The 13,626-nt window shown below is 36.7% G+C and overlaps 1 protein-coding gene across 4 annotated transcripts in view; it reads right to left on the bottom strand.

The window, feature by feature from the left end:
• Positions 1-13,626, bottom strand: part of ARHGAP15 (Rho GTPase activating protein 15) — a 608,969-nt gene that overhangs the window by 481,585 nt on the left and 113,758 nt on the right. For all 4 annotated transcript variants that reach the window (XM_025431170.3, XM_025431189.3, XM_049097196.1 and 1 more), the window contains one exon: positions 663-752. In XM_025431170.3, coding sequence (XP_025286955.3) covers positions 663-752 — 90 coding nt within the window. The remainder of the gene's footprint in view (positions 1-662; positions 753-13,626) is intronic.

Below are 13,626 nucleotides of genomic sequence, written 5' to 3'. Positions count from 1 at the left end.
AAAGTAAGTTAAATCTCAGATAAGTATAGAAAAAGATAAATCTCATAATTTAAAGTTATTAATTTCCAAAGAGATTTTAGTAACATCATATATGAAATATTAAGTTTTCTCATTTCCTTTCTTTCAAGTATCTCATCTGGTTCTTTTCATTCAATGGAATATGATTGAAATTATTCATCATAGTTATTTTTCCCAAAAATTAAATTATGCAATACAAAAATATCCAATTTCTATAGCTGTTCAGTTCTTTCCATCCCCCTAAGTTACACTGGTAAATGTAATTTATGACTAGGCGCAGGAATGGAAATGAATGCAAAAAGTTTATCATAATTAGCAAACGTTATTTTGTGTATGTCTGAAAGTTCTACAATAAATCTATTTAAGCCAAATGCTCTAGGTTTGAACCCCAAACAGTTATCAAATACAAGGCAACATTCAATGACTTTCAGTATAGAATCAATCAACATACAACATATATTTTCTATTTAGATAGCAACCAGGGAAAAGCCACAAAACAAACTAAAATTCAAGAAGGAGGTGAATCAGTTTTTCAGAGTGACCTTCGAACAACCAGTTCATGCACATGAAAAGATCATAAGGAAGTATATGTTAAGAGCTCAGGTTTAGAATAGTAATAAATTTAATATATATAACATTCTTACCTGAAAGACATTCTTTCTGCTTGATTTTTCCTTGGCCCATTCAATATGTGCCCCACACAAATCCACACTCTCTGGTTTATGCCCAGTTTTCTGTAAACAAAATTGAAATAAGTGTAAGACGCATATATCATTGGTGATGCATGTCAGGAAAAATAAAAGTTTATTGAGTTAGCAGCTATACATATTTATAGTATAAAGCCTTTCTTTTTCTTTGTTTTCTTTTCCATTTCAAAGATACATCTGCACCCTCTTGATCATTGTGTCATTATTTACAATAGCCAAGACATGGCAACAACCTAAGTGCCTGTTGACAGATAAATGGGTAAAGAAAATGATATGTAGATACAAATATAGATAACAGAAATATCGATCCACATGGAAAAATTATTCAGCCATAAAAAAGAAGGAAATCCTGCTATATGTGACAATATGGATGAACCTTAAGGATGTCAGGCTAAGTGAAGTAAGTTAGACGGAAGAACACAAACACTGCACCATCTCACCTACATGTGGAATCTAAAAAAGCCAAACTCCTAGAAACAGAGAGTAGACACCTGGGGCTAGGGAAATGGGAAGATGCTGGATAGAGGTATAAACTTTCAGGGAGCGCCTGGGTGGCTCAGCCGGGTAAGTGTCTGATTTTTGTGTTCAGCTCAGGTTGTGATCACATGGCTGTAGGATCAAGCCCCACGTCAGACTCTGACTCGGTGTGGAGTCTGCTGGAGATTCTTTTTACCCATCTGCCTCTGCCCCTCCCTCTACTCATGCTGCCTCTTTCTCTCAAAATAAATAAATAAAACCTTTTTTTTTTTTTTAAGTACAAACTTTTAGTTATGAGTATGTTCTCAGGACCAATTGCATAGTATGGTAACCATAGTTAACACTGTACTGTATAACCGAAAGTTGCTAGGAGAATAGATTTTAAACATTCACACACACACACACACACACACACACACACACAGGAGCTAACTGTGAAATAGTAGATGTATAAACTATTTTTTAAAGATTTTATTTATTTATTCGTGAGAGACACACAGAGAGAGAGAGAGAAGCAGAGATACAGGCAGAGGGAGAAGCAGGCTCCATGCAGGGAGCCTGATGTGGGACTCGATCCCGGGTCTCCAGGATCACGCCCTAGGTTGAAGGCAGCCCTAAACCCCTTAGCCACCCAGGCTGCCTGTATAAACTAGTTTTACCATGGTAATTATTTTACAATATATACATATATCAAGTCATCACTCAGTACACCTTAAACTTACATAATATTGTCATTTATATCTCCATAAAGCTGTAAAAAAACCACCCAAATTTAATGAATATTTATTATTTATTTATTAGGTGCCAACTGTGTGCCTTTTAGAAGTTCATTCTTCAGACTTTTAAGATTATACATGTGAGTATATGTATATTTTTATTTACTAAATTTAATTTAAAACAAATGGATTATGGCATGTGCTTCCTTTTGCATGATACAATGTGAATGTTACCTAAAAGCTTCAATAATTCATAGTAATCAATTTTAACAGGGATATCAGCTATATTTGCTTCTCCATATTTTATTTTAATTTTCTTAAAGAATTTTCTTTATTTGAGAGAGAGAGAGAGAACACAGGCAGGGGGAGCTGCAGAAGGAGAGAGAGAAGCAGGCCACCTGCTGAGCAGGGAGCCCAATGTGGGGCCCAATCTCAGGACCCTGGGATCATGACTTGAGCCAAAGGCAGATGCTTAACCAACTGAGCTTTTTCATATTTAATTTGATTCAAGTGTATCATATTTATATAACTCAGAACTCAATATATTAAATAAAAGCTTACTTGTTTGGGCAATTTATTATTTTCAAAGAAAGGAATGCCATATTTCAAAGACTCCAACTATTTTCAGATGTTCTGAACTACTCTAGTTTTCTCTATAAATTCAGTATTTTTCTCAAACAATTTTCCATTGAATAGTTTAAAATTTTAGTAGAGGAGGCTTATAATTTTTTAGACAATATTTTACTTAAGAGTATGAACCTTACTTTAAAATATGAAATTAAAGGGACGCCTGGGTGGCTCAGTGGTTGAGCGTCTGCCTTTGGCTCAGGGTGTGATCCTGGAGTCCCGGGATCGAGTCCCACATCAGGCTCCATGCATGGAGCCTGCTTCTCTCTCTGCCTATGTCTCTGCCTCTCTCTCTCCCTGTGTCTCTCATGAATAAATGAATAAAATCTTTTAAAATAAATTTAAAAAAATAAAATATGAAATTATGGGGGCATCTGGGTGGCTCAGTCGGTTAGGCAACTGCCTCTTGATTTCAGCTCAGGTCATGATCTCAGGGTCATGGGATCAAGCCCCACACTCTCCACTCAGTGGGGAGTGTATTGGGAATTGTCTCTCCCTCTGCTCCTCCCTCCCTCAAATAAATAAATAAATCTTTAAAAAACAAATAAACCATGAAATTATGGAAGGATGGCAAAAATACTATAAGAAATCTGTTCACAGGACGTCTGGATGGCTCAGTGATTGTCTGCCTTCAGCTCAAGTCGTGATCCCCAGGGTCCTGGGATTGAGTCTCACTTCGAGCTCCTTGCAGGGAGTCTGCTTCTCCCTCTGCCTATGTCTCTGCCTGTCTCTCTGTGTCTTTCATGCATAAATAAATAAAATCTTAAAAAAAAATCTGTTCACAATTGTTGCCTCATAGCCAGTATGTCTAATTCTATCAGTTTAATAGAAATAGCTTTTTTTTTTTTTCAGAAAATCCAGAAATATAGGGGCTTTACAGTAAATTGTGAGTTGTTTTTTGTTTGTTTGTTTTTGGCAACTCAATAAAATTTTCTTGGGAGGGGAAAATTGTACAAGGCGAGCATAACTTCCCTTCAGGATAAATTCGGTTGGCAGGACAGCCATTAATAGCGTATCTTTTCTCAGTTATCTGGTAATAATCTCATGAGAAGCCAATCAAGATGAGGATGCCTCTTACAGATGCTACAGTCAGTGAAATATTTTTATGGGTTCACCCATACTGGGCCACCCAGGTGATCACCATTGTGAAAAATCTCAAAGCATGATAACAATATTCATTGTCGAGAATGATTTATGATGTAGAAAATTAAACCAATCTGCTTCTTCTATAGCTAAACCGATTATGGTTTTCTCAGAATCCAAAGAAATAATCATTAAGAATATGTAACAAAAGAGTTTATCTTTCCATATCATGCAATCAGGGGAAAAAAGGATGGAATTATTTTACAGAAGAAGCGCTTTTAACGTGGCGAGCACTTTTCTGTTTTACAACTATCAATCCACTTAATTCTTACAACAACTGTATGAGGTAGGTACCATTATTAACACCATGTTACAGGTAATCATATGCTGGAATATTTAGATAGACTTTCTCAAGGGAACACAGGTAAAAAAGGAGGAGCCCAGGTTAAATGAGAGCAGTGTCACTCCAGACTCTGCTCCCAACCACCACGCAGTCCTTGAAAATTGAATAAACACTGTGATCACATTCATGTTAAAATATGTAACATGTGGGAAAAGATATGACTTTCTTATTAGACCCTAGTGCAGACATATTAATCTTGCTTCTGTCCTTCTCTTTTAAACTCGATCTTTCTATTGGGCCTTTACACCACCTGTTTACCTGGAATACTTCCCAATCTTCACATGGCTGACTCCGTATCCATCAGGTCCCAGACAAATGTCACCTTGTCAGAGGTCTCCTCTATCTTATATAAAAGAGAGCTGTCTTCCAGCTTACTCTCTATTTCACTACTTGTTTTAATTTCAACACAGCCTTCTTCCTAACTGAAATTAACATTTATATTTTTATATGCTGTCTGTTTTTCTCCCTCTAAAATTAAGCTCCCTGAGCTGGGGCCTGGTTTGCCTTTTCCTCGACTATTTTTCCCAATGTATGGAACAGTGCCTGGCAAGACTTGTTGTTCAATGGATATTTGCTGAATTCATAAATGAAGGAAAAATACCAAAATGCAAGTAGCTTTTGTGCTTTGGAAGGAAGGTTTGGGCATCTAAAAATTCCCCGTGTTATAACAATTAAGATTTATATTTGGTTTAATTCTTAAGCAGTCTTTGCTTTGATATGGAAGAGTGAAAAAACAGTTTAATGGACTCATGTGGATTGAACCCAGTATTTCACAGAATCATTCAATAGTCATTAACTGCACACTTATTATCTTCCTTTAAGAATCCCATACCAGCCTCAGACTATCGAGTGTTCAGTAGACTGTCTCTCTATGGAGAAAAAAACAATCTAAGCTTTTCCAGAGTTCTCACCATCCAGCTCTGCCACACTCTTCTCATCAGCATCTAAATCCCATGTCTTTGGCACTGGCTTGGACTTATTTCAATCTGAACTCTGTCCATCATGATTCAGTCACCTCTCGTGACCCTGACCTTGACTCTGACCTAGACCCACCTCATGCATTCATTCTTCATGAACCCACTGTTTCACCTCCTCTTCCTTTCAGCAATCTTCATTCTGCTTTTCATCTAACAACTCCCATGTTCTGAGTTGTCATTACTTCCACCCTGTTATGTTTGCTTTGGATGTGACTGGAATCACCAGACCTTTTGTGCACCCCTCTGGGCCCTTCCTGGTTTCACTTCCTTCCATGAACAGGCCCATGTCCCTATCTTGGTAGCCACTTCAATGTCCCTCTCTCGCTCTCTTGCTCTCCCCCATGTGATGATTCACTCCTCTTTCATCCACTTTTCCTTCTTGTACCATTTTCCTCATATCCCCTAATTCTGTATAAATAAATTTTGGCTACTCAGAGCAATAGCATTACAAATAATGGCCACCTTCTTCAGCTGGGTTTTCAACTCTACTTAGAAAAAAAAAATAATAAGATAAGGACACCAAACATATCCATGAAATCACTGCCAAGACCAATGTTATCATTACTTAGCAAACTGTTTTATGTATTTCTACTCATTTTCTATTCTTCCTCATAACACTTGTCTCCCAAAGCTTCACCCATTTCTAGTGGTCCACCAAATGGCGTTCTCCTAATTTGCACAGATCACAGGCCTTGAGCTAGAACATTCGCCATTCTTCCCACTTTCATAGTCCATGTAATCAAAATGAACAAACACACAAATATAAACTTTAATAAATCCCTACATGTCAGACCCTCTGAAAGCTTTATATCAATCTTTCATTTATTCCTTACAACAGTCTTGTGCAGTTGTCACCACTGCCTTCAACTAACAATGTGGAAAACCTCAATCAGGGAGTGGTTAAGTGCCCTACGTAAACTCACGCACTTACTACGTGCCTGACCTGACATAGGAATTCATTGTCCTGACTCCAAGTCTCAAGTTCTTGATCACAACGCAATATATGACCTTCCCTTTATATGTAGCGTTTTCTCCTGCTACATCACATGATGCTCTTTTTAGATCCCCAAACAAGAATTAACATTTTCTATCTCTTTCTTGTAAGTGTCATCATTTCCCATATTCTGTTCTCGCTCCTGGAAATTTGGATCTGAGTCGTGATTCTGGTCCACCTGTCTAATGAACTTCCATGCCTGGCATGACAGTGATGTCTATGAACATCAAAATCTCCTGGTCTGTTGTTGCCATACAGTGCATGATCCACTCACAAAGCTTATCTTTTTCTGCCTCAGAAGAAGAGATACTCCTTCTTCAGCCCAAGGCTTTATCTCTCTGGTTCACAATTCTATCCAATCCTGTTCCTCATTTTCTGAGTCATCCCTTTTCTCCTACATTTTCAACCTCTTTCTCAAATAGATTACATATTTTATTTAGCCCATAGCCATGCTCAAGTCACCCCTGTTCAAAAACATATATAAATACAAGCAAACATCAACCCCACAGCTTTGTTTGTTCTCGCTCTCACCTATTTATCTTCCATGATTGCCAGGATTCTTGAGTTTTCTGCAGTTGCTTTCTCTGCTTGCTCATGTTTCATTCTCTTCTCAACCCACTGCAGTCTTTTACTCTCTTTGTTAACTAATCTAACATGTTTTAACCATGAAGGTCAACAAAAATAATTTGACACCTTCTTTCTCATCATCCTTCCAGTTGGACTCTGGACTGTTAGTTTCTGTTCCTTTTCCTTAAAATTCTCTGTTCCTCAGCTATGGAGACATTTTCACCCCTTCCCATAATTTCCCCCTATTCTAAAATACGCTTTGTTACAATTCCTTTTGTTACCCAATAGAGAATTACAGTATAAAATTTCTGATTCCTTACAAAATAAATAATACATCTCAGGATAATAGTTTACAAAATGAGATAATTTACAAAATAGAAATTAATAGTTTACAAAATTAAAACACAATATTCCCATTCATATTCATCTTTAATAGGAAATGACCCTATGGAAGGAACAAAGCAATTGATAGAGTTTGGGGTCAATTCAGAAGTATGCCAGAAAAAGTGATTTGAGTAAAATTCAAGTAAATAAATATATCAGCTTCAAGGATAGAAAACTAAGATATATTGATAGAGGACAGTATAAAAATGATCCTGCTCAGTAGATCATTGTTACAAAGCTAAAGCCAAAAGACCTAGGCTTGAAGAATAATGCTAGGGACTTAGCTTTATTAGGAGGAAAATTCTTCAGTATTTAAACATTGTCAAACATTGGAACAAGTTTTTCAGAAAAGTTGTCAAATTTATTTGGAAGACAATCAAGATTTTATTCAAGAAGGCTGAAATTAAAGAATCCTTTAATAGAAAACATATTTCTGATTCTACAGCTATAAAACACAAGAAAAATCTGCTAATGAACTACATGATGCCAATGGATCATATTGTACATCATTATAAAAATGTACTTTTTAAAAATTGACTAAATTTGGATTTAAATCTAAGAGTGTACTTGTATCTCTTCTGGGGTAAACTTAAAATATAAATGACTGATTTTAAAATATTTAAATAGAATTAAAAGTTACTGCTTCTGGACAATAAAATATAAAAGCCTCTTTGTTAGGGCAATGTGAAGTCATTAAAAATTGATCCTGGGTCTTGTCCACTTTTGATTTTTATTATTCTTCTAGTCTGTCTTTCCTATTCCTCAATAATAGCTGACAGGGTATCCTCTCTATATTTTTCTCTGACTCAGATTAAACCTTTGGGATTAAGTTTTCCATTTTTTATGGGAAATTTGAGGCCCTTTAATGCACATTAAGAAAATATCAAAGGCCAGATGCTCTTTTGCTTGATGGCATTTTCCATGAGGAAGATTGGGCATGTGTGTAGGCAACAAATCACCAGACTGCTCATTATCCTACCCTTATCACTAGATGGGGTTACAAAAAAACCCAAAAACAAAAACAACAAAAACAAAAACAAAGCAAGGCTCGGATTTTATGAAACAGGTTATTAGCTTCCATTTTTTACTTTGGATTAATTGCTATTCCAGAATATAAACTCAGATTGTCCTTATCAGTTTGAAACATGAAACACAAAATCTGTTTAGAGGAATTAAGTTTTATCACATAACTGGTTTTGATTCTGGAAAATCATTCATGGAGGAGGATAAAACTCACTTATAAATTCTCATTTGGGCAAAATGATTTAGGAAAGAGTGCTGAATAGATACCTGATCTTATTAATGTCTAAAGTATGGCTGCTGTCAACATAGAAGACGATACTTGGATTGTAAGATGTGGGTTTTATGTATATGAATATAAATGATGTTAATAATAACTGAAATTGTTTCTACAGTGAAATTTCTCAGTATATACAAGACCAAATCAAAGCAGATTTTCAGAAAAGCAAACCTCTGTTGGTGACTTTGGGCACTAGAATGTTATGTTTTGTTTGTTTTTTGAGGAATAAGTATTCTCTCCTTTTCAAGAAATGCAAGATATCTTTAGTTCTGAATCCAAGTCTTGCCAGAATAAACACAATAGTTTCTATTTAGTCCACTTTTGTTGCATGTTGGTAGTGTCTTACATTTGCATTATGTAAAAAACTATTTAATTTTGCAAGGTGACTATCTTGGGCACATGTCGCTCCCTTGGAGTCCTTGCCTAGACCCTCATCCCATCAGTCTACCTCAGCTGTCCCTGCAGATAACCAGCCTGCTTGAACCGGTTTGGTCCCACTTCCTGAGGATTGACTAGTCACCTTCTTGAAATGCGAGTCCCTTCCTCCTGGCTGCAGGAGTGCAGACAGGCTTTTGGCTCCTCATCCACTTCCAGATTTGTATAAAATGCCACTTTACTGGGTAGGGGATCTGGCTTTCTTGGAGTAGCCATCCAAGGGTGTGCCCAGGGTTCATATGATGCAGGCAGCGAAGACTCTGGATGGTGAATGTTAGCCAAAAGGAAGCAGGAAATGGGAAGAAACATGGCAGATAAATTCCTTCTCCTCCATCCCTCCGTCCCTCCCAGAGACTGTCTCATCCTTTCTCCAAGCAGCCTACCTGCAGCTTCTTTCTAAGTCAAGAGATGCAGCTGCCCAGTGATTCTCTGTGTCCCTTTGAGGTTCACTGGAGAGTAGCAGCCTGCTTGATGGCACCGCTCCCCCACCCCTTCCTATCATTCCCTGCCACTCTTTACATCCTGGATTCATGCCTCCCAAACAAGGATGGACACTTAATCCAGGCATTGCTCTCTGGAGAATCAGGGCTGAGACCATTGATTCTTGTGGCCTAGATGGATAGTGCTACTCCAAATGTGTGTTGTTACAGGGAAGCAGCTCATCAACCAGAGACTCCATTTTTTCCCCAGCCCCCATTGTATCAACATGTGGCCGCATTACCCACTGTCATCAGTGGACTGTGAGCACAAGGACTTCTGGGCTTGTGGCTTTAAAGAGCTTGCAACCTTCTAATGTTCTCTCTACCTTTCCCTCACCTGCCACTCGGAAGAGTTTGCAGAACCAAATGATGAGAGAAGGACCATGTAGCAGAAAACTGACCAGAAATACCTGTTTCTGACTGTGGTATGAGTAAGAAATGAAGCTCTGTAGAAATTTTGGATTGTATTTGGAGAGCAGGGAGTGTTCCCCTGACTGAAGTCTTTATATTAAGAAAAATGAAGACAGGGATTTTAAATAAACTGGTAGTAAGTGGCAATTTGGGTATTTGAATCCAATTTTATTGGGTTCCAATGACTTTTCCCTTAACCACTATGCCCTATTGTTCTATGTAGTAGCAACAACAATAATAATAAATATAATTAGTGTTTATCATTGCTATGTGCCAGGCGTGCCATATGAGTTGTCTCACATAATCTCACAATAACCATCTGAGGTAGATACTCCTATTAACCTCAACACTGCAGTTGAAATATCCAAGGATTATAGCAACAAATAAAATGTGAACCGGGGATTCTCAGCCCAGGTAGTCTGACTTATCCTACCTGATGTGATATACTGCTTCCCAGAGCATTCCAACTCAGTAGTGAATTCTTAAGAAAGACCAAATACATATATTCAGTTAACCTCAAAATGCACTGTGGTATAAAAATCTATTTTATCTTAGAGAAATCCAAGCTCTAAATCAGATGCATTACATTGACCAAAATGATAAACCACAGAGAGTCAAACTTCATAATTAAAATAGTTTTCTGAGAGAGCCTAAGGTGAGGTTTATTGGACAGTAAGCTATTATCCATTTATAAAGCATCCTATCAATTTCATAGATTTTTGTGGTTATTAAAAATTATGTAAGATACAGAATTTATTGTGGTTAATGGCTAAATCTTGAGAGAATTATAACCAGAGAACATGGCTTCATTTATAGTAATATTGATCACTTGATTTCATTTTTTTCCTTACAATGTTTATGCTAATAAAACACTAGAATTCAATTTCTTTTTTTTTTTTTTCTTTCTACTTCCACCCATCATCCTCCAGATTTTGGACTATTATGGTTTTTTTTCTGATTTTTAAAGATCTGATGAGGCCACATGATAGTGTAGTCTGTGGCTATACTAGAAATTACCCTGATGTTAACCATACTGACTTTGTCAGAGCACTATCATTAGGAGAATTAAAATATTAAGCAGAAATTTAAGATGCCTTCATTAGGCTAAGTTTGGTAGATCTATTGTTTGCCCCTCCAATGTTTATGATCATTTTAAGCAGGGATCTGAATAAGGGCTCAATACTCACTTTACAAAGATAAAATAATTCCATATTCATTTTGCACAGAATACTCAATAATTCATGAATAGCTTTCTGATTGAAACTATTTTCATCTTTTTGCTAAATCACATCATTTTGCTCCCATAAATAAGTCCATTTTGTTATTAAAGCCATACTACAGCAAATGAGCATTAGATGTATTGCATTATTTAATTAATGCTTGTGTTCATTAGTTGCATTTGAAGTAAACAATATTAAAAAAGTAAACAAATTATTTTAATGAGGTGCTTTATATTACTCTTTTTCTGCTTTCAAGGTTATGGCTGAATGAGTGGTTTGAAAAAGTTAATAGTTTACTAAATGCCTTGGAAAAGTTTTCTGTTATTAAAAGTAAAATATGCCAGTGTTTGTTTACCTCTGAATAAAAGTTATCAGTACAGTGCAAAGGAAAAAAAAAAAAAGGAGCCTCTCCCGTCTGCCCACACAAAAAATTTCATGTATGGAATGAACATGTAGGCACCATACTGAACATACTGGTTTTAGAATCATACAATTTTAGGGGAGAAATATTTCCTAAAATGTTTATAATGCTTCTGAATTTATGTCAAGCTAGGTTTATGTTAACTAGGATTTGTGAGCATTGTGGCATAAATATAATAGAAACAGCTGACTGATGAAAGTAAGGTCCACTTGGTCTGAATTTTGATGGATGTGGAGACAAGAGAAATTTCTTAAACCACAAATAAACTTTCCACAGTATGTGTATTTTAGTAAGTATGACACCAAACATATATTCTGGAGTCACATGAAAATAAGTCCCAGTTTGCTACTGGTGCTCACTGATGTGCTGATACACCCAAGGTCTGGGGATACGATATTTATAGTTCTCCTCAGATGAATTGCCCACTTGCTTTCTCTGCACTAGGACTTCATTAGAGAGGACCATAACTGTGAAAAAGTCAAGGACATAGGAGAATATTAAAGTTTTTTTCTGAGTGAGAAGATGCCCTGTGCTTTGCTAAGTGCCTTGGGCCATACTGATGACAACTTAGCCCTTTTTGCCACTTTCTTTGTCAATAAGAGCACGGCCTTATGGCTCTCCTCTGTTTCACCAGTTTTTTAGAAATTGTCTCTCAGATCATTTATTAAGTCCTCTTTTCTTCGTACTAAAAGTTGAAAAAAACATATACCTTAATTCCTCAAACCTGTCCCTGAAAACTCTGACTCTGCCTTAATCTAAGGATCATTAGTATTTGGTTGCAAAGGGCTCCCGGGTGCTTACGGAAGGACATTATCTCTGGTCACAGTCTTGTTTAAGGTCTTTCATAAGCCGGTCCCACTAGGACCTTCTAACCAAACTGGAGTGCTTGCCATTCCACAGTACCGTTCCTCAACTTACTTTGAGGCAATCTTTCACTGGTAGGTGCATACAGACAACTTGTAGAAGAAATACAAACTAGGATGAAGGCACATCTACCCTAGGCCTTAGGGAACCTCTGAGAATCCTTTTCAAGAACAATTATTAGCACATAGTGCATGGGCAAGGCAAAAGATCAATACATAACTGTATAATAAACAGGGAATTAATTTCCCATGTTTTATCATAGGTTACTCCCTTATTTCTACATAAATGTCTTTTTCATCCCATTCCTGCCTTGAAATCCTATTCATCCTTCAAAAACACGCCCAACTGTTACCTCCTCGATAGACATATTTAGAATCTTTTCCAGTTGGAAGCATCTCTGTTTTCTGAGCTTTTATAAAACTAACTCATGCCTTTGTACATGCCATTTTGGAGCAACTATCAATGTTTACTTTTTCACTACAATTACTCAATTTATGTGCATGCTTTCTTTTGTTTCTCAACCCTCAAGGGAAAGATCTAAGTCTGATTCATTTTTGTATGTTTCATACCACCTAGCATAGGGGCTTAAACACCAAGGATGCCCAGTGATTTTGCAGAATGAACAAATGAAGAGATATGTAGGTTGAGCATTACTTGGAAAAAGAGTTTCCCTGTGAAAGAATTACCTGTAGCTAGATCTATGGTTCCCTGACATATATATAATTTCTTTAGTCTTGTATTTTTATAATAAATTTACATATTATTCTGTGTCCTCTATCAGAAGATAAGTGCCTTAAGAGCAGAGGCTATATATTACTCATTTGATATTTCCAGGGCTTAAAAACACATTGTGTGACACCTGATAGGAATAGTTAATTCTTTGTAGAATAAATAAATGAATGAGTGCTCTAAATTACAAAGTGTCTCCCCCATGAGTCAAACTATCATTTTTTTAAAGCCAAGAATGTATATTTGTCACATCCCAAGGTTAGAGTCAGGTTCCAGTCCATATCAAGTAGAAGCTCTAAAATCACAAAGCACAGCAGGTACCTAGGAAGCAAATTGTACTTGAAGTGCTGTAGCTGATTGAAATACTTCAGTGACACTAAAATAGATGAGTGTATCTGAGACATGCAAGGGGTGTGAGTCCAAGTCCAAGCCTCAGAGGAGAAACCATACTGACAGCTCTTGTTTCTTTGGGACTTCCTTAAACAGATAAAGCAAAAATTATGTAGATGCCATTTGAGGCAAAACTTTTTTCTCTTGTACTAAATGAGATGAAAACCATGATCCTGGAATAATCAACTTTCTCTCTTGCCTTTTTCCATGGTCGACTTTGTCCTTTTAAGACATGTAACACTTGGGTTATACTTCTGTTCAGTATGTATTTATTTAAAAAAAAAACAGCTATGATATTTATTCCAGTGTGAAGATATCTAGAGAATGCTGACACATCTTCTTAAAGATTTGCCCCTGGTGGCAAATCCCAGTCCTTGGTACACTTCTCAATCTTTTTTTTTTTTTTAATCTTCCAACCAAACTG

Source organism: Canis lupus, chromosome 19 (assembly GCF_003254725.2).
Source record: "Canis lupus dingo isolate Sandy chromosome 19, ASM325472v2, whole genome shotgun sequence".
In the NCBI taxonomy this organism is placed as follows: Eukaryota; Metazoa; Chordata; class Mammalia; order Carnivora; family Canidae; genus Canis; species Canis lupus.
The sequence above is the reverse complement of the archived record's forward strand: the minus strand, read 5'-3'. Positions and strand labels throughout refer to the sequence as shown.